The sequence below is a fragment of the Myotis myotis genome, unplaced genomic scaffold, assembly GCF_014108235.1.
Source record: "Myotis myotis isolate mMyoMyo1 unplaced genomic scaffold, mMyoMyo1.p scaffold_m19_p_3, whole genome shotgun sequence".
Taxonomy (NCBI): domain Eukaryota; kingdom Metazoa; phylum Chordata; class Mammalia; order Chiroptera; family Vespertilionidae; genus Myotis; species Myotis myotis.
In genome coordinates this window covers 120,737,480-120,761,865 of record NW_023416335.1, presented here as the reverse complement: position 1 = coordinate 120,761,865, position 24,386 = coordinate 120,737,480, and the positions used below count along the sequence as shown (strand labels likewise).

Sequence of the window (24,386 nt, the reverse complement as noted above, 5' to 3'; positions counted from 1 at the left end):
CTATCTCTCTCCTTTCCTCTCTGTAAAAAATCAATAAAATATATTTAAAAAAATAAATAAATAAATAAATAAATAAATAATTGTGAAGGATCCACTAGACCAGTGGTCGGCAAACCAAGGCTCGTGAGCCACATGCGGCTCTTTGGCCTCTTGAGCGTGACTCTTCCACAAAATACCACATGCGGGCGCGCACGTACAGTGCAATTGAAACTTCGTGGCCCATGCGCAGAAGTTGGTATTTTGTGGAAGAGCCACACTCAAGGGGCCAAAGAGCCGCATGTGGCTCGTGAGCCGCAGTTTGCCAAGCCGCAGTTTGCCGACCACTGCGCTAGACAACATCCAATATTCCACTGAAAAGACATCCAGTAATCTCTTTCGCCTGTTTTAAAGTCTTTCACAATTTTTCCAACAACTACAAAATGCTGCTTTAGTTCTGATAACCACCTCTATTTTATGTTATACAAACACATGAGAATGGATATATTCCTTCTAAGCCACAATGCTTCAACATTTCCATATAATGATGTCATTGTTTTTAAAATTTATATACAACTTTAAATTCACTAAATAATTAAATCATCACAACATGTGAGTTAACAAGTAATCCATTGTATGGTCTTACTAAGAACACCTGAAGTGGGTTGGCAGCCTGTAGACATTAATTGAAAGTGATATCATAGATTGGATGAATCTCCTAGCAGATAAACACGTTAGCATTCTAATAAGAAACTGTATATATCTCACAACATTCATTGCTATTCAGAGGCTATGAAGGAAAGATATAGTATTAAGTGCTAAATGTTGATATTCCATTAAAAGGTTATTTCCCACCCTAGCTGGTTTGGCTCAGTGGATAGAGCGTCAGCCTGAACACTGAAGAGTCCTGGGATTGATTCTGGTCAAGGGTACATGCCCAGGTTGCCCTTGATCCTCAGTTGGGGGGACATGCAGAAGGCAGCCAATCAATGATTCTCTCTCACTGATGTTTCTATCTCTCTCTCCCTTCCTCTCAGAAATCAATAATATATATTTTAAAAGGTTATTTCCCATGTATTAACTGACACATTTGCCTACAAATTCATTTTGAAAGTTATACTGAAACATGGAAAAATAAACATGAAGGAAACTTTGGAAAAGAATAAGGTTCTCATCCTGAGATATTAAGATGGTATAATTAAATTTGAATGGTGTTAGAATAAGAACAGGCAGCTAATTGAAAGATAAAACCTAGATACAGATAGGTCAAGAAATACCTTAATTACTGCTAATCTCTCTATAGCCAACTATAGCCATTTGACTACAGAATACCTTCTGGCTAAGCCTAGATAGAGCCTGCTCCCAAGCTATGTATCCTAAAGAAGAGTTTGCCTGTGAACAGAGCTGTCTACTTATTTAGAGTCTACAAGTCAGTCCTCCCACTGAAGGAAAGAGCTTGGTGGAGGAAAAGTCCTTCAAAATTAGAGGGAACCAAGATAGCTACCTGTACTTCTTGACTAAGTCCTTCTTTCATAAATAAACAGCCAAGTAAGGATTATCAGACATTTAAGGACAATCAATTGCTGAAATAGGTCAAAGGTGAAATGGAGGAGCTTTCCTGATGAAGTAAGAGATAATTTTAAAAACAGCATAGAAAGAAAGGCATCTAAACAGGTCCCAGAAAAAAAGTCAACTGAAAAGGAAGTAAAAAAAGAAGTCATTAGAACTTGACACCTAGAATATGTTCTTTCTTTGTGCAGCAGTTCAGTAGAAGAGAGTTGGTTTCCTTTGAGTATAGCTCTATAAGAAAGAGCACTTATATCCTGAGTACTGTGCATGCCCTAATGGTTTGTATAATTCAGAAGAAATATTATGTATTCAAGCAAACTTTTATCTCTAGCACTTACTTCATTCTGTCATCTTTTACAGCAGGGAGTCAATACAGACAAGTAATGTTTAAACCGGTAATATTTATTTAGAATTATAAAATCAGTTGCAAAAACAAGTGAATTTTAAGTACTGTAATTATTTTATTATGATATATCTATTCTAAAAAATTAAATGCTTTAAGGATTCACTAGTGAAAAAGCATTATCTGAATGGTAAGAGAATTCAAAAAACTCCTTACCTGAATAGCTTCCACTTTAGTTGTCCATTCTCGAGCCTTCTGTAAGGCTTCTTTCAGGGACAGCACATTGGGTAGAAAGGCTGGAATGTTCTTAGCTTCATTCACAATGCTTTCTAAACTTGCCACGCTGTGCCGTGGTCTAAGAAAACATAAAAATTAGGGCAGATGCATGAGAAATCAAACAGCTATCAACATTTACATAACATTTTAGAATGTAGAGAATTTTCATATACATGATTTCATTTAATTCTTACCACAATCCTATAAGGGAGGCAAAATAACTACTATCTTTATTTCCATTTTACAGATACCTTTAGCGTAAAGATCATTTATTTTCCCCAAAGTCATGTAGTAAATGGTACACCTGAAATACTGATGTCTCAAATCACATGCTCTTCACTACACTAAATTGCCTTTACCTGAGTTCTCCACAATATCTGAAACTGTCAGAGATGCATATTAAATAGCAATGTGGAAACAATAGTCTAGAAATTAATGTTGACTATGTACATTAAATTCAACTACATTCATAATATCTAGTTACACAAAGATGAACAAAACAAACCTTTATCCTCAACTAGTCGGAATACAAGATAAGCATGTACTGGGAACTAAGAACAAATTACTATAGGGGAGGGAGTGATTAATTCTGCCTACGGGAGTTGAGAAGGGCTTTGAGTTAAGCCTTGAAGAATTGTGATATTGCCAAGTAAAAGGTTAAAGAAAAAAACACAAGAATATAATGAACAAAGACAAAGAGAAACATTTGAAAAATGAGTTGGTAGTTCAGTTTAAGATCAGAGATGGTGTGAAGACTGGGGGTGGGGGGGGGGGGCAGTGAGCAAGAGTAAAACCAAGAAGTAGGGGGATTTGGCAGGAAAGAAAGATGTAAACAGATTAAGAGGTCTTAAGAGCCATGAATTTCACTAGGCACTGTGCTAGGTCTGGGAGATTATTAATGCACAAGGGTGACAGTGTCCTTCCCTTATGGAAAATTTTAATCTTGTGGAGGAGGGGATTATTAATGAGTTAGATGCACTATAAGTACAATGATAGAGGAAAATAAAGATGCTATCAGGATATATAGGAGGGCCTAATTGACTTGGTAGGTGAAGGAAGAATTCCCAGAAGTGGCCTCTAAGCTTTCTTATCCTTTTTGAATAGGAGTTAGTCAGAAAAGCTGGGGCCAAAGGGAGGGTGGGGGTGGTGAAGGTACACCACAGGGGATGAGCACAGAGGAAGGCTGTTCCATAGGAGAATAAAAGGTGCAAAGGTCCAGAGACGAGAAAGAACATGGCATATTGGAGGAAGCAATGGTGAGAGGCAGGGACAATCACTATGTTAGAATGCAAGTGGAAGAATGGCAAGATATGAGGCAAGATATTAAAGCAACCAGGGGTGGGCAAACTTTTTGACTCGAGGGCCACAATGGGTTCTTAAACTGGACTGGAGGGCTGGAATAAAAGCATGGATGGAGTGTTTGTGTGAACTAATATAAATTCAAAGTAAACATCATTACATAAAAGGGTACGGTCTTTTTTTTCAATAGTTTTATTCATTTCAAACGGGCCGGATCCGGCCCGCGGGCTGTAGTTTGCCCACGGCTGGGCTAGATTATAGCTGGCCTTATATATCAGGTTAAGGAATCTGAACTTCATCCCAAGGGGAATGGGAAACAAGGCTTTAAGCAAGGGAGTCAAATAGTCATCTGTATTTTAGGGAAATACTAGTTGCAGTGTAGAGAATGGATTAGAGAGGGGTGAGCTCATAGACAGGACCTACAGCTACAATCCAGATCAGCTATGATAACAGCCCAACAAAAAAGAATGAAAGTGAAAAACTGAGGAATTAGAATCAGCACGACTTCATAGTTAACTGAATTTGATAAGAAAATAGAACGCAGGGATCAAACTTAATTTCCAAAGTACTGACTTGTTCAAATGAGTGAAAGATAGTATAATTCAGAGAACAAAGGAAGAGATTATGGGAAGGAATTAATGTGTCCAATTTTGGATATGGGAATTTGAGGAACATCCAACGGAATTATTTAATAGACAAATGGTATCTATGAAAAAAAATCTATAGATGAGAATTTGGAATTAATCAGTATAAAGACGGCAAATGGAGCCAAGAAGTTAGCAGAAATTTCCAGAGAGGTATACAAAGTGAGAAAAGAAGCAGTCTAGGCCAGGATATTGAGGAAAGTCATTATTTAAGAGGCAGAGAGAGAAGAAAGATATTTAAAGAAATGATCAGACCCTGGCTGGATAGCTCAACTAGTTAAAGAATCATCCCAATACCCCAAGGTTAGGGGTTCGATCTTCAATCAGGGCACATACAAGAACCAACCAATGAATGTATAAATAAGTGGAACAACAAATCGATGTTTCTCTCTCCTTTCCCCTCTCTAAAAATCAATAAATTAAAAAGAAAACAAAGGTCAGTAGTTAACCAGTACTAAGAAATGAAAAATAGTAAGAATGTGTTTCAGAAAGGTAACTTTGACAAGAGTTAGAAAAGGGAAGATTCTAGTTCCCACCATTCCCCCAACCCCATCACCCCCTACTTCTTTACCAATTTTATTTTCTTTGTGACACTATATATCTGAAATTCATTCCTTCACTATTCAACTCTCTCCCCACTAGAATGGCGGTTCTGTTTAGAGCAGGGAACTTAAAGAAGAAAGATATAAAAGACATTGTAGAGGCGAAAATCACTAAAACTTGGTGACTAATTAAATGTAGAAAAATGGGAAAAAATTAAGTTTTTAAAGATCACTATAAACAAATTTCATTCAACTATGATCAATTGCATCAGATATACCAAATCCTAATTTTGCATTCCAAAGTCATTTAGCTTTTTCCATTTAATATGCTTCCACTTCCTGAAGTGTCATGAATCTGAAGGCACAGGAATATTTTAGATAGGAAAAGCTATAAATAAATATAGTTTGTATTCTCCATAGCATCTGGAGAGGAAAATATCCAATATATATGGAGCCTTTTTTGGCAGAGCAGAACTGTGTTAATTAAATCATCTAAGGCTTTCCTAACAAATCCATTCAAAATAAGTGGCCGGCATAGCAGTAAGTACATGGAGACTTCAGAATAAAGTGGAAAAGGTTTTAAATTTGAGCTGTGTTATTTAATAACTATGTGATCTCTGTTTTAAGCATCCCAGTTTTTTCATATTCACAGTAGAAATTATATAAATATAAATCTTAGCTGCTGAAAAAAGACTTTCACAAAGAGCATTAGTCAAATTAGTTGATATATAGTCAAATATGCTTTACTTAAATCTCACAAATCAAATGGGATGCCAACACTAATGCAACTGCTTAACGTTCTTATGTCTGATTCTTATCTCCCACTACTTTCTTTTTTTTTTTTTTAATATATTTTATTGATTTTTTACAGAGAGGAAGGGAGAGAGATAGAGAGTTAGAAACATCGATGGGAGAGAAACATCGATCAGCTGCCTCCTGCACACCTCCCACTGGGGATGTGCCCGCAACCCAGGTACATGCCCCTGACCGGAATCGAACCTGGGACCCTTCAGTCCGCAAGCTGACGCTCCATCCACTGAGCCAAACCGGTTTCGGCTCCCACTACTTTCCTACATAAATCCTCCACTCCAAAAAAGCCCATTTAACGTTTGTCTCATACCTTAAACTTAGCTTATGACATTTCTCTTGCCTCCTCTTCCACTTCAATCCTACTCATTTTTCAAGGCTCTCAGTTCTTACATTTCTCTCAAAATTCTCTTTTGATCATCTAAGCTAACAATGACCTCTCCTCTTTTGAATTCCTATAGCACTTTCCTGTACCCCTCAGTTAATAACATACTGCTATGAGCTTTATATTCCTTAGCTCCTAACTATAAAATCAGTAATGGAAGGCTCTAAACAAAATACTATTTTGTATCACTTAAAGTACCTAACAAAGTACTCTGCAAATAGTATGCGCACAATATTACAAACTGTCTATATGTAGACTCATTTGATAACCTAGTGATTGGTCAGGGAAGACACAAAATATTTATTGAAATAAATAGACCCTTATGCTCCTCCTCCCATTTTATTATCTGGCTTAGTTATTATAGAGGCAACAGTCACCAATAAGTGTTCACCTTGCCTGTAGGCAGACCTTAGCCTTTTCTTCCCATCGCTCAGAGACTGTAAGGAGCTCCTGTAGTTCAGCCATTGCTTTCTCCACAGCATGGTGGGGAGCCAACCCCACCCCAGAGTCTATCAATTTCTTCATGACATCCAATGTGACTTGCTGTGGATCTGATAGAGTCAGTCTTACTTCATCCAACCATCGAGCCTGCTGTAGCTCTTGCTTTAGGCGGGCTAATTCAGGTAGCTCCACATAGAGACTAGAGCCCATGTCTATCAACATCTGGAGTTTAGAAGAATCTGGGGTTTCATCCATCATGGCCTCTTGAGCACGTTCATGAAACTCTTCTACATCCTCCAGCAGATTCTGAAAAGGCCAAAAGAATAAAAATAAAAAATAAATATAAAAGATAAAAAATGTGTATATAATAAACATATCTGATAGGCAATAAAATACATAGTTTTGATAGACAAAATTATCAATTCTAGACCATCTAATAATCTCACCATGATAGTACCAAATGGATATGATAGTTAAGGGCATAAATATGCTTCTCTATAATTACTTACATAGTCCTACTTTTAACATATGATTAATTAAAACATATGTAATGACTTTTGACTTAAATGCAGGCACTAAACAAATACAGCATTAAACAAAACATAAAAAGTCCTTGTCTTACAAAAACATACATTTCAATATAAGTGGCCAGTCACTGGATACATAAATAAAATGTCAGAGTTTTTTAAAATGCTATAAAAATAAAATAGGGCAGCCCTGACCCGTTTGGCTCAATGGATAGAGTGTCGGCCTGCAGACTGAAGGGTCCCAGGTTCAATACCAGTCAAGGGCATGTACCTTGGTTGCGGGCACATCCCCAGTAGGGGGTGTGCAGGAGGCAGCTGATTGATGTTTCTCTCTCATCGATGTTTCTGACTCTCTATCCCTCTCCCTTCCTCTCTGTAAAAAATCAATAAAATATAAAAAATAATAATAATAAAAATAAAATAGGGCAACAATAGAGAATGAACAGAAGGGGAGCATATTACTTTGCAATGGTTGTCTGAAAGACAGATGAACCAAAATAAAAATGAAAAGGCAGATAAGGGAACCTTATGAAGAGCTGGGAAAGAGTAGTTCAGGCGGGGCAAATAATAATTGCAATAGCTTTTAAACAGAAATGAGCCTGGTGCTCAAAAGTGAATGATAGGGAGCAAAGTAGATGAAGAATAAATGTAGTTGAATAAGCAGAGGTCAGATTACATAGTGCCTTGTAGATTATGAGTCTGGATTTCAATTACTTGATTTTGGAGAATCACTGGAGGATTTTAACCATGGGGAAGTGATATGATTTGATTTTTATAATTTCTTAAATATATTTTTATTGATTTCAAAGAGAAAGGGAGAGGGAGAGAGAGATAGAAACATCAATGATGAGAATCAGTGACCGGCTGTCTCCTGCACAACCCCTACTGGGGATCGAGCCTGCAACCCAAGCATGTGCCCTTGACCGGAATCAAGCCTGGGACCCTTCAGTCCACAGGCCGACACTCTAGCCACTGAGCCAACCCAGCCAGGGCTGATGTGATTTGATTTATATTTTACATGATCACTCTGGCTACTAAAGGAAAAACAAACTGTCAGGACAAGAATAGAAAGGAGATCAGGTAAGAGGCTGTTGTCATAATCTAAAGGACAGATTCTAGTGGTTTAGAGCAGTTTAAGCAATGGAATTGATGACAAATGGTTTACTTTGGGATTCATTTTGGAGATAATAGTAGCACTTGTTTAGAGATTGGATGTGGGGTAGAAGTGCAATAAAGGAATAAAAATTTTTGACTCATTAAAACACTTTTAGATGCCTTTTAGTCTTCCAAAGGGAAGCGTAAAATATGCAACTGGATAGTCAAGTCTGTGGAAAAAAAGAATGGCAGTTGGAGATTTGGAACTCAGCTGAATATAGGTGATATTTAATGTCAATGTGACTGGGCAAGTAAGAAGAGATCACGACCAAGAATAAAAGAAGGGCCGAAACCGGTATGGCTCAGTGGATAGAGCGTCGGCCTGCGGACTGAAAGGTCCCAGGTTCGATTCCGGTCAAGGGCATGTACCTGGGTTGCGGGCATATCCCCAGTGGGAGATGTGCAGGAGGCAGCTGATCGATGTTTCTCTCTCATCGATGTTTCTAACTCTCTATCTCTCTCCCTTCCTCTCTGTACAAAATCAATAAAATATATATTTAAAAAAAAAAAAAAAATTTAAAAAAAAAAAAAAAAGAATAAAAGAAGGGCTGAGATGCCCAGCTGGTACGACTCAGTGGTTGAGTGTCAACCCATGAACCAGGAGGTCAGGGTTTGATTCCCATTCGGGGCACATGTCTGGGTTGCTGGCTTGATCCCTGGCCCCAGTCAGGGCACATACAGGAGACAACCAATTGATGTGTCTCTAATATGAGACACATCAGTCCCACTCCTTCCTACCCTTCTCTCTAAATATCAATGGAAAAAAATATCTTCAGGTGAAGATTTAAAAAAGAATTGAGACTCCTTATATACTCCACAACCAGAAATAAAACCAAGGAGAAGACAATCAACAAAGAAGACTAAAGAAAAGGAATTATGAATGACCTAAGGAAAACAAAGGAGGAACCAAGATGGCGGCATAGGTTAACGCCGGAGTTTGCTGCCTTGAACAACTACTTCAAAAGTGAAACTAAAAAACGGAATGGACATCACCCAGAACCACAGGAACGCTGGCTGAGTGGAAGTCCTACAACTAGGAGGAAAGAGAAACGCATACGGACACTCAGAGGAGGCGCAGTGCTGAAGTCAAATTCTGAGGTGCGGAGTGCGTGGAGCGGGCTGGCAGCGGAGGGGGTGGTTGGCGTTTTCAATCGGGAGGGAGTCGCAGACTCTGAGCTCCAGATACGGGCGAGTCTTTAGGGAACCAGACTCAAATGGGAGAAGCGGGACTGTCTGGCTTCAGTCAGAGCGAGTGCAGCTTTCTCTCCGAGGTTTGCAGCGAGTGCTGGGACTCAGAGAGGCAGAGCCCCTGGGGACAGGACTGAGAGCCGCCATAACTGCTCTCTCCGGCCCACCCTGTTGATCCTGTGCGACCCGCCCCGCCCAAGCCCTGCACAGAGGCATTTGCCGGATAGCCTCAGGCAAACGCCAGATTAGCACCTCCCTAGAGGACAGAAGTTCTCTCACTGCAGATACAGCTGATTCTCATAGCCACTTGGCCTGGAGGTCAAACCCTCCCTGGTATTAGCTACAACAATCAAGGTTTAACTATAAGACTGCGCACAAAGACCACTAGGGGGTGCACCAAGGAAGCATAACAAAATGCGGAGACAAAGAAACAGGACAAAATTGTCAATGGAAGATATAGAGTTCAGAACCACACTTTTAAGGTCTCTCAAGAACTGTTTAGAAGCCGCTGATAAACTTAATGAGATCTACAAGAAAACTAATGAGACCCTCGATGTTATATTGGGGAACCAACTAGAAATTAAGCATACACGGACTGAAATAACGAATATTATACAGACTCCCGACAGCAGACCAGAGGAGCGCAAGAATCAAGTCAATGATTTGAAATGCGAGGAAGCAAAAAACACCCAACCGGAAAAGCAAAATGAAAAAAGAATCCAAAAATGCGAGGATAGTGTAAGGAGCCTCTGGGACAGCTTCAAGCGTACCAACATCAGAATTATAGGGGTGCCAGAAGATGAGAGAGAGCAAGATACTGAAAACCTATTTGAAGAAATAATGACAGAAAACTTCCCCCACCTGGTGAAAGAAATGGACTTACAGGTCCAAGAAGCGCGGAGAACCCCAAACAAAAGGAATCCAAAGAGGACCACACCAAGACACATCATAATTAAAATGCCAAGAGCAAAAGACAAAGAGAGAATCTTAAAAGCAGCAAGAGAAAGAAACTCAGTTACCTACAAGGGAATACCCATACGACTGGCAGCTGATTTCTCAACAGAAACTTTGCAGGCCAGAAGGGAGTGGCAAGAAATATTCAAAGTGATGAATGCCAAGAACCTACAACCAAGATTACTTTATCCAGCAAAGCTATCATTCAGAATTGAAGGTCAGATAAAGAGCTTCACAGATAAGGAAAAGCTAAAGGAGTTCATCACCACCAAACCAGGATTATATGAAATGCTGAAAGGTATCCTTTAAGAAGAGGAAGAGGAAGAAAAAGGTAAAGATACAAATTATGAACAACAAATACACATCTATCAACAAGTGAATCTAAGAATCAAGTGAATAAATAATCTGATGAACAGAATGAACTGGTGATTATAATAGAATCAGGGACATAGAAAGGGAATGGACTGACTATTCTTGGGGGGGGGGAAGGGGTGTGGGAGATGCGGGAAGAGACTGGACAAAAATCGTGCACCTATGGATGAGGACAGTGGGTGGGGAGTGAGGGCGGAGGGTGGGGCTGGAACTGGGAGGAGGGGAGTTATGGGGGGGAAAAAAGAGGAACAAATGTAATAATCTGAACAATAAAGATTTAATTAAAAAAAAAAGAAAAGAAAGAAAAACAAAGAATACAGTGTCACAGATGTTTAAATAAGAAAATCTCTCAGGGCTGACCCAGTGTGGCTCAGTGGATGAGCGTTGGGTCAAGCACCAAAAGGTTACCGGTTCGATTCCTGATCAGGCACATGCCCAGGTGGCAGGCTTGATCCCCAGCAGGGGGATATGCAGGAAACAGCCAATCAAAGTGATTTTTCTCTCTCACTGATGTTTCTAACTTTCTCTCCCTCTTCCTTCCTCTCTTAAAAAAAAATAAACAAATCAATAAAAACATTTTGTTTTAAATCAAAAGAAAATCTCTCAGGAAGGAAAGTATGTTTAATTATCAAAATGCTTTTACAAACTGGAGTAAGACAAAACACTATTGATATGAGATTTCACAAAAAAAACATTTTAGATATTCTACCCACAGCCAAATCACAAAAAAACACAAACTATCAAAAGATTACTAACTGTGCGGAGTAATATATTTGAAATATACTACTTAATATATTTGACTTCACATTGTCATTAAACCATCAGGGCTCTGATAACGTCAGAGCTCTTCATTTTTTAAAAGTCATGAACTAATAATTCACTTATATATTCAGGTTATTTTAAGTAATTTCTTGCATTTCAATTACATCTAAGTTTAATGGGGCTTCTGACCTAAATTTAATACAGAAAAAAAATTCTGAACTAGCTTTAATTCCAGAATTTAAAAGTGGGAATTACAATTAAGAATGAAACCAAGACATCCTTACTGCCCACTAAAAAAAACTTAAATAGCAGCACTTACGTAAGAAAAGAAAACAAAAAACTAGTCTAGACACACTATTCTGTTTACCCAAAATTGTAGCCCATACTACAAAAGATATTACCCAATTAAAGAATGTAATATTTCACCTTTACTTGTCGAGCTTGGCTGATGACACATGGAAGACTAAAAAGTTGTTGGACAAAGGCCTTCAATTCTTCCACTGTCAGTTTGGTCCGAGTCCTCCCACAATCAGGGCTCTGCCTGATGTAAAATAATATAAAGACATAAGTAAGAAAAATTCAGTTATTCTGATATCAAAAGGGCCTCTAATCTCTTTATAATTCTCACCCAAGCAATCCCAGAATACTATGTTTGACGATTCCACTTGCAATGGTGATGATCACTTCCAAATTAGGTTTTTTAGCTCTATAGTTAATGGCTCAAAGATTGAACTCTCCAAGTTCTAGTTCCTCCAATCTTACAAGTACTAAATATTTTAAACATTCAATAAGTTCTTCACAGTAAAATATTAAGGTCACTGATAAAACCAAATCCTCTATCTCAAGAAGCTTAAGGTGAGGAACAAGGGCAATTTACCTGGCTTAGGAAACAATAAACCCTCTGAAGCTCATTCACAATTTTGTGTGTATATTTTCTTAAAAAAAAAAAAAAAAAAAAGAGGGAGGGGCTCCTAAGCTTTCACCAGATTTTCTAAGGGAGTCAGTGACCCAAGAGGGCTACAAAGTGAAGACCTGCTGATCAATGTCTCTAAGAAAGGCTTTCTGATAAAATGGTAGATAAAAGGTGCACAATAATTTAAAACCCAATGTAAATTGCTACAGAGAAAACCATTCAGACACAAAGAATGTGTTAGAATGAATATGAAATACTACAGAAAATGTAACACAATTACACTAAATCAAGGGCAAATGCTTTTGTGCACCTTAATAACAAGCTTCCACTGAATCCCACAAGGTTACCCTTTGCTGCCATCTGCCTTCAGCCTATCGTATTATTTATTTACTTACATACAAATATTTATTGCACAGCTACTATGTGTCAGGCATTGTTCTAAGCACAAGAAATATAGCAATGAAAAAATATATAGCAATGAAAAAACATACATTCTAGTTGGGAATGAAAGGTGATAGACAATAAATACAATAAGAAAATTAGTGTATCAGGAGGTGACAGGGCTAGGAGAAAAATAAAGCAGAAGCATAAGAAGGTTGCAATTTTATAAAGGGCTGTCAGAGAAGGCCTCTACAAGAATGTGACATCTGAAAAAGATTTGAAATAAGTATGGAGACAAGACATCTGGATATCAGGGGAAGAGAACTCAAAACAGAGTGAAGACAGGTGTGAAGGCACTAAGCAGGAACACTTCTGGTGTGTATGAACAGTAAATGGAAGAGGGTTGCAAAATGAAGCAAGCAAGAAAGGAAGTAGTAGGACATAAGATTAGGGCATTATTGGAGGAGAGAGGGACATGGACAGAAAAGGTCAAAGCTGATGAGGAACCTCAAAAGCAAGTTGACATTTTGGCTTTTACTCTGGGAAGAAAAAAAAAGGAAACCATTAAAGAATTCAACTCTTCTTAGTCTTACCTGTGTTTCTGCTTTTTGCTTAGAAGCAGTTGAGCCACAGAAGCACAGGTCTCAGCCTCTTTTACAGCATCCCTGAGTTTTCTAAAGAGATCATTCTCTGGGTATTTCCTATCCTCAGCATCTTCCAGCATTACTCGTAATTCAATCAAATCTGTAAAAATAAATAAAAAAGCCATATACTATGTCCATAGACATAAAAAGTGACTTGTAAATCTTAACCTCTCTCAAGTGAATCATCAACCTAACAGCAAACACCTACTACAGCTGTGAGAGAACATCACTAATGCAATAAAAGCACATTCCTAATTCTTATAATGTCTCTCAGGTAAGGCAATTTTTCTTTCTCAATAAACCTTTAATGTTAGGTCTACTGGTAACAATGGCTCTTCAAAACATATATCTACTGCAAGTTAGTCATCTATCCCATTTTACATCAACTTTTTCACTTAAAGATTCTCAAACAGAAAACTAAGACTATAATCAACCAACCCATTAGTCTCAAATCTCATACAAAGCCTAGGATTTTTGCTTAATGAAGGAAAAACACATTAAAAAAGGCCTCTTTCAAAATGACAATTTCAGTGTAACCTTTCTTGTGGTTGAAGTTGGCAGATAATGCTTCAGTAACTCGACTGACCCAAGTGTCATAGGACTGTGCCCTGACTTTCACACCATATAGCAGAGAAGGGAGGTCCTCTAATGGGTAGCGATATCTAAAAACAAAACAAAACAACATGGAAATAAAAACTTCAAAAACCAACAACTTGAAAGTAAATTTAATTTTAAGTACAATCAGCTTAAGTAAAGTATAATGGCCAGAGGAATGGGGTCTTGGTACACATAAAGAGAAATCAGAGAAACCACAGATAAAAAAGATGTGAAATCAACTGATAAAGAAACTAATTTTAGTTGCCCAAGTTTAGGGCCAACTTTAAAGGACTGGTTCTCAAGCAGAAAGGTAGAATTACCAGCCCAGACACAGGGAAAGGAATTACAAAAAGAGCAACATTAATCCTTGGTTTTAAAAGAGGGTAATGGAAGTTTAACGAGAAACTTCTGGATACCTAAGACATTTCTTCTGCATGGGACAGGGGCACAGATCAGTTGGATGGTACAAACACACAAGCCGCTCAGGATTACAGGAGCACGTGAGAGCAGAGAGAAAACATGTGGTTTTGCATGCTGAACACTGTCGCTCATCATCAGGAACAAGTTCAAACACTTCTTCTTCTGACATCAGGACACCCTGAAATATAATTAATGTCATAAGATCAAGTCTTTCTAGTCTTTCAGGCATCGAAGAACCTACTTTAAAAATTTTTTTTAATTTAATTTTTATCTTTTGATTTGAGAGAGGGGAAAGGAAAGAGAGGTGGTGAGAGAGAGAGAGAAACATCAATTTGTCGTTACACATTTTTATGTATTCATTGGTTGATTCTCATGTGCCCTGACCAAGGATCAAACCCACGACCTTGGTGAATTCTTGGGACAACACTCTAAACAACTAAGCCAACCAGCCAGTGCCTAAATTTTTTTCTATGGGTAAATCTCTGGCTTAAGATATAAATGTGGGAGGTACAATGGCACTTCATCAAAATACTTTCTAAAAATAATCATTAGTAATTTTTTTTAAGTGAGCAGGACTTAATCTTGGTATCTAAGAATGTACATTTGACTGACTGATACAACTATTTTTAAAATGCAAGGAAGTTATTACTACAAAGGTCAAAACAGTCAGGGAAGTTGTAATTGGGAGATACTTTTGAGTGTCTGACAAAGTTTTATTTCTTGACCAGAATTGATAACAACAAAGTTTACCGTGTAACAACTCATAAAGCCATATGTTTATGTTCTCTTTAAAATAAGAAAAAATTACTGTCCCCATGGACAGTATGTCTTTGAACCAGATACATTAATAATCTATGATCTGAAAATAATGCTGATATGTGCAAACATATGCAAGGATAAAGAAGTATAAAATTACTTAAATTGCGCAAATCAAAATGTAATCTACTTCAGAAAGGTAGCAAAAAGAAAGTTAATCACCCTGGCCGGTGTGACTCAGTTGGCTAGAGTGTGTCCCATGCACCAGAAGATTGTGGGTTCGATTCCCAGCCGAGGAAATGTACAGGAGGCAACCAATCGATGGGAGATGTTTTTCTCTCTCTCCCCTTCTCTCTCTAATATCAATAAAAAATAAAAATAAAAAAGAAAAGAAAGTTAATCAGCATGCAGTTTAAAAAAATAAAAACATTTAAAGTGGCATTTTATAAAGACTTCCATTTAATATGCACTGAGTGACCAGATTATTAAGACCACCTGACATTTGTAGGCAAATTAGCTATAATTTCATACTGAAGTTGCTAGAGGGCCAGACCATTATAAATAGGGAAGCAGGTTGTTTACGACAGTAGAAGTGATTTTTTTCCTGAAGATATGGGTAAATAATGTGATTTAACAGCCTTTGAACATGGGATACACACACACACACACACACACACACACACACACACTATGAGTGGCCAGATTATTATGACCACCCCATCAGTACTTCGTTGGGCCACCTTTTGCCTTCAATACTGAGGCAATTCTTCTTGGCACTGACTCCACGAGATGTTGAAAGGTGATGCGAGGAATCTGACACCATGCCTGATGAATAGCACTGTCCAGTCCTGTGAGATTTGATGGTTGTGGAACCAGCTGCCTGATGGCTCTTTTAATTTCGTCCCACAAATGCTCAATTGGATTGAGATCTGGTGATTGTGGGGGCCACCTAAGCAAGGTAAAGTCTCCCTCATGTTCTTGAAATCACTCCTGCACAATACGAGCACCGTGGCATGGCGCATTGTCTTGTTGGAAGAAGCCATCTCCATTGCGATACACCATCAACATGATAGCATGAACTTGATCAGCAACGATACTTTTTTATAGGTTCGATTTTTTTCTATTTCATGAACAATATCAAGTACCGGACATGTGCTCACCATTTGTACAACAGACTCTCTTAATCGTGTCTCTTCTTCAGTCATCAGAGTCAATTCTTTGCACACCATTGCAGCCAGCCCCACATCTAAGCATTCTGGATCTGCTGCCATTTTGAAAATGAGTTCCTCGTGTGAAAAGACACAATGGCGCCTTAGCCGTCGGTAATGATTGACACACTGACGCCCAATGGGCAACTGAAAACAAGACAAGATTCTTAAATTACTTGCTTATAGCATATTCCAGAACAGAACCACTATTTACCCTCCAGATCCTCTTTTTTATTATAAAGAAGGCAGAATAACAAACTCCATTTGAACATTTACATCACAGCCTTCTTCTAAAGAGTATCAAGAGCCTTCACGTATATCATTTCACATGTGTGATTTTATTAAGTAAATTTTAGCATCTTTACATACATAGGTCCAGTGAAATTTAAAAAGCTGCCCAATGCCAAATAACAATAAAAGTAAGCAAATTAACCCAGCCAGTGTAGCTCAGTGGTTAAGAGTCAACCCATGAACCAGGAGGTCACGGTTCAATCCCTAGTAGGGGGCTTGCAGGAGGCAGCCGATCAATGATATTTCTCTCTCCTGGGTGTTTCTATCTCTTCCTTCCTCTCTCTCTCCACCCCCCCACCTAAAATCAATAAAAACATTTTTTTAAAGCAAATTAAAGGCAGAAACCATCTCTAACTAATCTCTGAATCATCTCCATTGCCCACCCTACACCTAACCAAGGAGTAAGTAAATCATAAACAGTTAATAAGTATTAGTAATTTTTTAAGTAGAGCTCAAACCCAAGGCAAAGTCCTAAATTTGGTCTTGTTCTTGCTGCTTCCTAAGCCTAATAAGAAAGAATTTTAAAATTATTAGATCAAATAAGATTGTTCATTATATCATTTCATTCACTAGCCAATAAAACAAAAATGATTAATCATGAAATTTAATAAATTAAGGTATCCACAGAAAAGTATAAGATCCAATATTACTAAAGAATATCCTTCAAAATGTTGAGAGGTGATAGAAAAATAACATCACTAAGAAAATCAAAGTCAAAGACTGTATTATAAATTTGCAGTCTTTCCCCAACAAACATGACATAATTATAACTGAATATTTTTTATATTACCTTGTACAAAAACAAAATAGCAATTATTGGCATTATCATTTACAAAGAAGTTCAGTCCATAGAGACCTCAACATTACAGTTACTCTTTAAAATAATTTTTTAGGAAAGAGAATAAAGAAACATTAAATGGCAGGGAGAATAAAAACACCAAATTGGCCGAAACCGGTTTGGCTCAGTGGATAGAGCGTCGGCCTGCGGACTGAGGGGTCCCAGGTTCGATTCCGGTCAAGGGCATGTGCCTGGGTTGCGGGCGCATCCCCGGTGGGGGGTGTGCGGGAGGCAGCTGATCGATGTTTCTCTCTCATCGATGTTTCTGACTATCTCTCTCCCTTCCACTCTGTGAAAAATCAATAAAATATATTTAAAAAAAAAACAAACAAACAAACAAAAAAAAAACACCAAATTGTCCACCAGAAGAAAATAATAAAGGGATATTTAAAAATAAAAACATAGAATTAGATATCTGAAAATATGGTAGAATTCTTAAGAAGATCTGGTCATCTTTATAAAATCCCAAAGTGCTCAGAGAAAGCAAAGACTTAAGGAACCATATTCTCTCAGAAAAGAGAAATTCAGAAAATATAAACTGACAATTTAAAATTAAAACAGAATGGGGAAAATAATGAATAAATAAGAACTATGAAATCTTCCAAATGGAAAAATTTGGAAAATTTTCCAAAAACCATAATGGAAACTCTAACTGAACTTTCTAAATTACCACAGCCACTCCAGTCTCTACTGAAATACTCATGAACCCTCCCCTCCCCATCTAAGGAAATATGGCAACTAGATGCATTTTCCAGGGATGTTAGTAGACGTACAACAGCTACTTGCTATAGAACAGACCCAGTCAGCAGTACAGAAGTTCACAGCTTCAGCGAAGTTGTAGCCCTGATTAAATCCAGAATGATAGGCACGAGGAAACGTCACAACAAACTCTCCAGCACACTGATTGGTCCTGTACACCTAAATGCAAATTCAAAATAGTGATACAAACCAAAATAAAAACAGCAAAAAAGGGAGACAGATTTGATCAGTCAGTTTCAGAAGCATTTTCTAAAATTGAAAACAATAAAGAATTAACCTACACACACTAGAAAACAGTATCAGGTTTAAGAAGCAGCCAGAATTCCACCTTCTTAAAGTAATAGCAGTGACTAATAACAAAATTATAATAATTCATGACAAAAATTAGCAGCCAAAAGGAATTCTCAAAGAGAAAATGTTATTCTCATTAAGCTACTAGTTTCCAGTAACTTGATAAAATTTTACATTTAAGAGGACTTAATTCCTTTTATTCTTGTGCTGTAAATAGAGGTAAAGGATAGAACTTCCTCCTACTCTTGGATAATTTTTTGGAACTGGTCTAATTGATTATCTCATATAAATATGGAGATATCCCCAAAATCAGTTTTTCTAAATCTCACTTCATTCTGTAATCTTTTTAAAAGCCCCAGATTCTAATATAAATTCACTCATAAGGACAAAGTAACACTCCCACTAATCTAGTCTCATTAAGGTTTGATGAATATTTGACTGACTATAGCAAACTTATCAAATTTATACTTTATCAGGTGCTAGTAGCTTAAATTTAATAATAATTTTCAAAACTAAGTTGAAAAGTAGAATCACAGCATGTAGAAAACAAAGCTGTGAAATCTTTATAATAAATATGATATCCAAAAGAATAAGCATTAGTTACTAGAACTACCACTTAAAATATTTAAACTTTGGTTAAATAGGGATAATCTATACATACTAGAGGCCCAATGCACGAAAGTTCACGCACTCGGGGGTGGGGTATCCCCTCAGCCCGGACTGCCACCCCTCGGGGGATGTCCAACTGAAGGCTCCCTGGGGGGGATCGGGCCTAAGCTGGCAGTCAGACATCCCTCTGGCAGTCCGGGAGCCCTCAGGGGATGTCCACCTGCCGGCTTAGGCCCGAGCCCTTAGTCAGACATCCTTAGTGCTGTTGTGGAGGCAGGAGAAGCTCCTGCCACTGCTGCTGTACTGGCCAGCCATGAGCCAGCTTCTGGCTGAGCGGCGCTCCCCTTGTGGAAACGCACTGACCACCAGGGGGCAGCTCCTGCATTGAGTGTCTACCCCCTTGTGGTGAGTGCGCATCATAGTGACTGGTGGTTCCCGGTCGTTCACTGTTAGGGTCAATTTGCATATTATCCTTTTATTATATAGGATATAAGGCTAATATGCAAAGTGTCCCCGCAGGAGTTTGACCAGGAGACCAGGAGCTCTATTGCTCACTATGGCGTGTGCTGACCACCAGGGGATGGCGCAAAATGAAGGGAGGCCCTGGCCGGCAGCCAGAAGGCCCCGATTGACCCTGATTGCTGGCCAGGCCTAGGGACCCTACCCATGCATGAATTTCATGCACTGGGCCTCTAGTAAAGAATATAAGATTTTTGCTAAAACCAGATACAATTGTTTACTGAGAACAGAAAGCTATTTTAATAGATAGCTATACATAAAGCATAATTAATACTTTAAAACACCCTTTTCTCAATCTAATAGATGTTGGTCCCTTCAGAGTACAAACTCTAATTTAGCTAGAGGATGACATGACCTTATACTTCCAGTTATAAAACAAAGCACTGCAACTCTACTGATCAAAAGCTAAAATAACTTTTAATTTAAAATACTAAAGGGAGACACAAAAAGACTCACGGGTACACCATGCTCCATTAATACATTGGGGTTCATGATGGTGACTAACTGATGTAGAAGATCAGGCTGAGATTCAAATAACTCAGGAGCCAGCTCCCTCATCACCTCCTCCAGTTGCTCTGCAGCATGAGATGGTACACCATACCATGTCTTTGGCTCCCCCCTAGCAAAAGAAATTAACTGTTTAGCCAGGTAGAGCATGGTGCCAATGAGGCCAGGGTCTCTGATTCAAATCCACTAAATTATAGTTAACAGTCTTATTTTATGGCCACAGACTATAAGCCATGAATCCTGGCAACCATCTCATAACCCTGCACTACTGTTCATAATAGATAGACACTTATCACTGTTAAAAAAGTGATTCCAAAACATATGAACTCTTTAAGGTGCATCAGTAAATAGTATCTTCAAACAGGAAAGATGCTACGTGAGAAGGACACACTGTTTCAAAGGACACTGACATACCTCAATTCACAGGTCCACTGAACACTCTAATTATTCCCATAATGATGAAAGTAAAAGTCAATGCTTTCTAGAATACCTTTACATAACTTCACTGAGTTCAACTTTACTATCCAAGGAAATAAGGCTAGAAATTGATGAAACCTTCTATCTAGAAATCTTAAGGACCAAAAATTTGCCATCATTAATGTACTAGACTTTAGTACACTAGAGTTCATTTATAATACCAAGTTGTACTCTTAGGAAATGGATTTAATTTTCTCATGCTATTTATAGAATAGCTCAATTTCTTAATCCCAATACAATTCACAGTGCCATCTTTTATAGAACTTACTATGATAATGAAAACATTCTATATCTGTACTGGCCAATACAGGGGCCCCTAGTCACATGTGACTATAAAGCACCTGAAATGTGGTTAGTGCAATTAAGGAAGTACATTTTTTATTTTACTTAATCTTTTTTGTTTGTTTGTTTGTTATTAATTCTCACCAAAAGATATTTTTTCCATTCCTTTTTTTAGAGACAGTGAAAGAAAAGGATGGAGGAAGAAAGAGAAACATCAATATGGGAGACACATCAACCAGTTGCCTCCCACATGCACCCCAACCCATCCCAACTGGGGAGCAGGGAGGGAACCCAAAACCCAAGTGCCCTTGACCAACGGTGCATAGGCCAATGCTCTAACCCCTTAGCAACACCGGCCACGGCTATTTTACTTAATCTTAATTAAACAGCCACATGTGGCTAGCAGCTATCACATTACACAGAATAATGATAAAGTAGAGCATGAAAACCACTTGAGTTTTCCACTGCAAGTGTGATCTAAGTAGTAGTTTGGATATGAATAGAAAAATATCATTTAGTTAAGATAGTACTGGACAAGGAACTAAGTAAGCTGTTGGTAAGATACCAAAAAATTCAACAAAATAACTTAATGAATATATATGTAACTCAGGCATTTCTAGAGAAAATGTCATATAAAAAGGAAAAAAACACTTGAAATTTTCAAATACGGAAGGTTTAATCAGATCTTTATATAAACTTTGACCATCCTCCCTTGCATATCAACAGATATGCCAAAGTAATTTTCATGTATACCAAACAAGTATCATTTGGTCTAAAACTCTAAGCTCCTGGGCATGCACATACTTTAAAAGGGAAGGTGTCTAAGATGCTGTATCCTTAGACCACAGTATTTCTCTCTTTAATATATTATCCTATTTTTAAAAAATATATTTTTTTATTGATTTTTCTTTTAGAAAGAGAGGGACAGACAGAGACACATTGATTGGGTGCTTCCTGCATGCCCCCTACCAGGGATTGAGCCCACAACCCAGGCATGTGCCCTGAACAGATATCGAACTGACAATCTTCAACGCATAGGATCAAAGCCCAACAAACTGGGCTATGACGCTACTTTGATAAAAACTACTTTTAAATTCAGCTCTCCATAATAATATAATCTAAGATTAGTAAACCTTCAAAAGGTTACTAAGTATGAATGCTGTTAACAAAGATTATACATACCAATGCAAATAATTGATGGAATAACTCCAGTGATCTTCAATGTGCCAGCAAAAAGAAGAGAAACACATTCCCACATAGAGCCATGGTACTTTCATACCTGAGATGTCTACATTAATATGTGCAAGAACAGACTGCTCTAGGACAGGCATGTTATTCAAGTTCCAACCAGAAAGTGCGTATTCCTATAAAGAAAAAAAATGTAAATGAGAGATCAGAGATGACCAGTGGCCAACAGAAATCTCAAGGGAGTACTAGTATTCAAAAAAGAAAGTAAAACTTTTATATTTACAGTAAGCTCCTCCACAGAATCTGTGCTTTTTGCTCTCTCATACATGTAACTGATATACCTAAATATTTAATCCTATCTCCTCTCTACGTGGTATTTAGATTTCCTTTCAATTATTTCAGATATCTCTGGTTCATTCTGAAGAAAATAAATAAGGCTTTTTATTACTCCCTCCAACTTACCAGTAAAATGGTGTGAGACTAATTTTAATAGGTCACTATTTTATCCCCAAGTAGCAGAACATCCCAAAATGTCTACCACTACATTTTTAGAATGGTACCAGATATTGAGGACATAATGAGATACATAACCCTGAATTTGACTATTAGATAAATTATAACAAAACATGTTTCATAGATGAATTCAATAGAAAAAAAATAATTTCTAGTTTCCAGAAATAAAGAAAGGAAGCAAAGCCAGAATGAAAAAAAGCAGTTACCTGACTTTTCATAGAAGTTTCTAACTGAATATAAGCACTAGGCACTGAGTTTCAAACACCCACCCTAAAGCCATATGAGGTAAAGACTTAACTATTTCAGGGGATCCAGAAACTCAAACTATTTTCATAATAATTCTAAGATGTTATTTGCCTTTTTCACTATCATTCTAAAAGGAATGTAGTGTGAGTTTTCCAGAGGATATATGATATGTGATATCGCAATAATTGAATATAGAAACAGATAGCAGAATCCAATTGCCTTCCACTGGAAGGTTGATAACTGCTGAACCTGGATGGAAGGAAGGAAGTGCATTATTACGTTTACTTTTATACATTTGAGAGTTCCTATAATACAGGGTTTAAAAATTAAACCCTCAATGTAAGAAGTTAAACAGCTAATGACAAAGCTGAAGAGAAAATCTGTAAACTAAATAGATTTGAGGATTTCATCCGTAATGCAGCACATAGATATGAAAACTATAAAAGTGTAAGTAAGAGTCAGAGAAGCCCTGGTCAGTGTGGCTCAGTTGGTTGAGCATTGTCCCATGCACCAAAAGGTCACTGATTTGATAGCCGGTCATGGCACATGGGGGGCAAAGGGGCTCGAGCCCCAGTAGGGAGCATTGCAGGAGGCAACAAAAAGATGTTTCGCTAAATCTTTCTCCTTCTCTCTTCCTCTCTCTCTAAAATCAATAAATTCTTATTTTTTTTAAAAAAGAAACACAGAGGATAAAATAAGAAAATTCAACATAGGTTTAACTAGAATTCCAATAAAAAATAATAAAGAGATATGATTCTTACCCTCAAAATGCTTTAAAGAGAGAGAGAGAGAGAGAGAGAGAGAGAGAGAGAGAGAGAGAGAGGCTTTCCAAAATACTGTTCAATATGTTTTTAGTTGATTAGCTGGTTGGCTGAAAAAATAATGAATCTAGTTGAAAAGACAAGGCCTACATACAAAAGTTCCAAGACAAGGCAAATATATTAAACTCCAAATACAGACAAGAGAGTAAATTCTATAGTTCTTCAGAGGACAACAAAATATTATCATCATGGGTTTGGATTGTTAAGAAAAATTCATGGAAAATGAAAAACCTGAGTAGAACTTGAAAGGATAGGTAAGATTTGAAGGTAGACAAAATATACTGGTCTGGCTGATGAAAGGGCAGTAGAATAGTCATACTCAGTAATACAGGAAATAAGACTTAGAAAAAAGATTGGATCTTTAGTCTTAAGTTTCAAACTAAGAACCCCGGAATTTAATCTTACATTCAAAAGGGGGAACAATGCATTTTAAACATTTTTAAACTTTTGATTATAGAAAATTTCAATATAAACAAAAGTAGACAGATTTAGATAATCAATTCCCAAAGATATCAAAATCTTAAAATTTTAAGTAAAATTAAAACATGAAAAAGCCTGCAGAAAAAAGCAGTAATCAAAAAATAGTTAACATAGCAAGCCTACAACTGCTTTCCTTCAAAGGGTTTGCTTAAAGGTTGGCCCTCAGTCGGCATCTGAAAACTTGCATGGTAAACAGTTCCCCTACACCAGTGGTCGGCAAACTGCAGCTCACGAGCCACATGCGGCTCTTTGGCCCCTTGAGTGTGGCTCTTCCACAAAATTCCGACTTCTGCGCATGGGCCATGAAGTTTCAATCGCACTGTACATGCGTGCCTGCACGTGGTATTTTGTGGAAGAGCCACACTCAAGGGGCCAAAGAGCCACATGTGGCTCTCGGGCCGCAGTT

General features: G+C 37.8%; 1 protein-coding gene across 8 annotated transcripts in view; it reads right to left on the bottom strand.

Moving 5' to 3' along the window:
- Nucleotides 1-24,386, bottom strand: part of KDM5A (lysine demethylase 5A) — a 103,311-nt gene that overhangs the window by 36,803 nt on the left and 42,122 nt on the right. For 6 of the 8 annotated variants that reach the window (XM_036301551.1, XM_036301547.1, XM_036301548.1 and 3 more), the window contains 10 exons: nt 21,915-22,096; nt 19,923-20,085; nt 18,087-18,206; nt 16,112-16,306; nt 14,192-14,373; nt 13,716-13,840; nt 13,128-13,278; nt 11,667-11,781; nt 6,233-6,588; nt 2,105-2,243 (listed from right to left, as the gene is read on the bottom strand). In XM_036301551.1, coding sequence (XP_036157444.1) covers nt 2,105-2,243; nt 6,233-6,588; nt 11,667-11,781; nt 13,128-13,278; nt 13,716-13,840; nt 14,192-14,373; nt 16,112-16,306; nt 18,087-18,206; nt 19,923-20,085; nt 21,915-22,096 — 1,728 coding nt within the window. The remainder of the gene's footprint in view (nt 1-2,104; nt 2,244-6,232; nt 6,589-11,666; nt 11,782-13,127; nt 13,279-13,715; nt 13,841-14,191; nt 14,374-16,111; nt 16,307-18,086; nt 18,207-19,922; nt 20,086-21,914; nt 22,097-24,386) is intronic. The other 2 variants (XM_036301549.1, XM_036301550.1) reach the window with 2 other exon arrangements.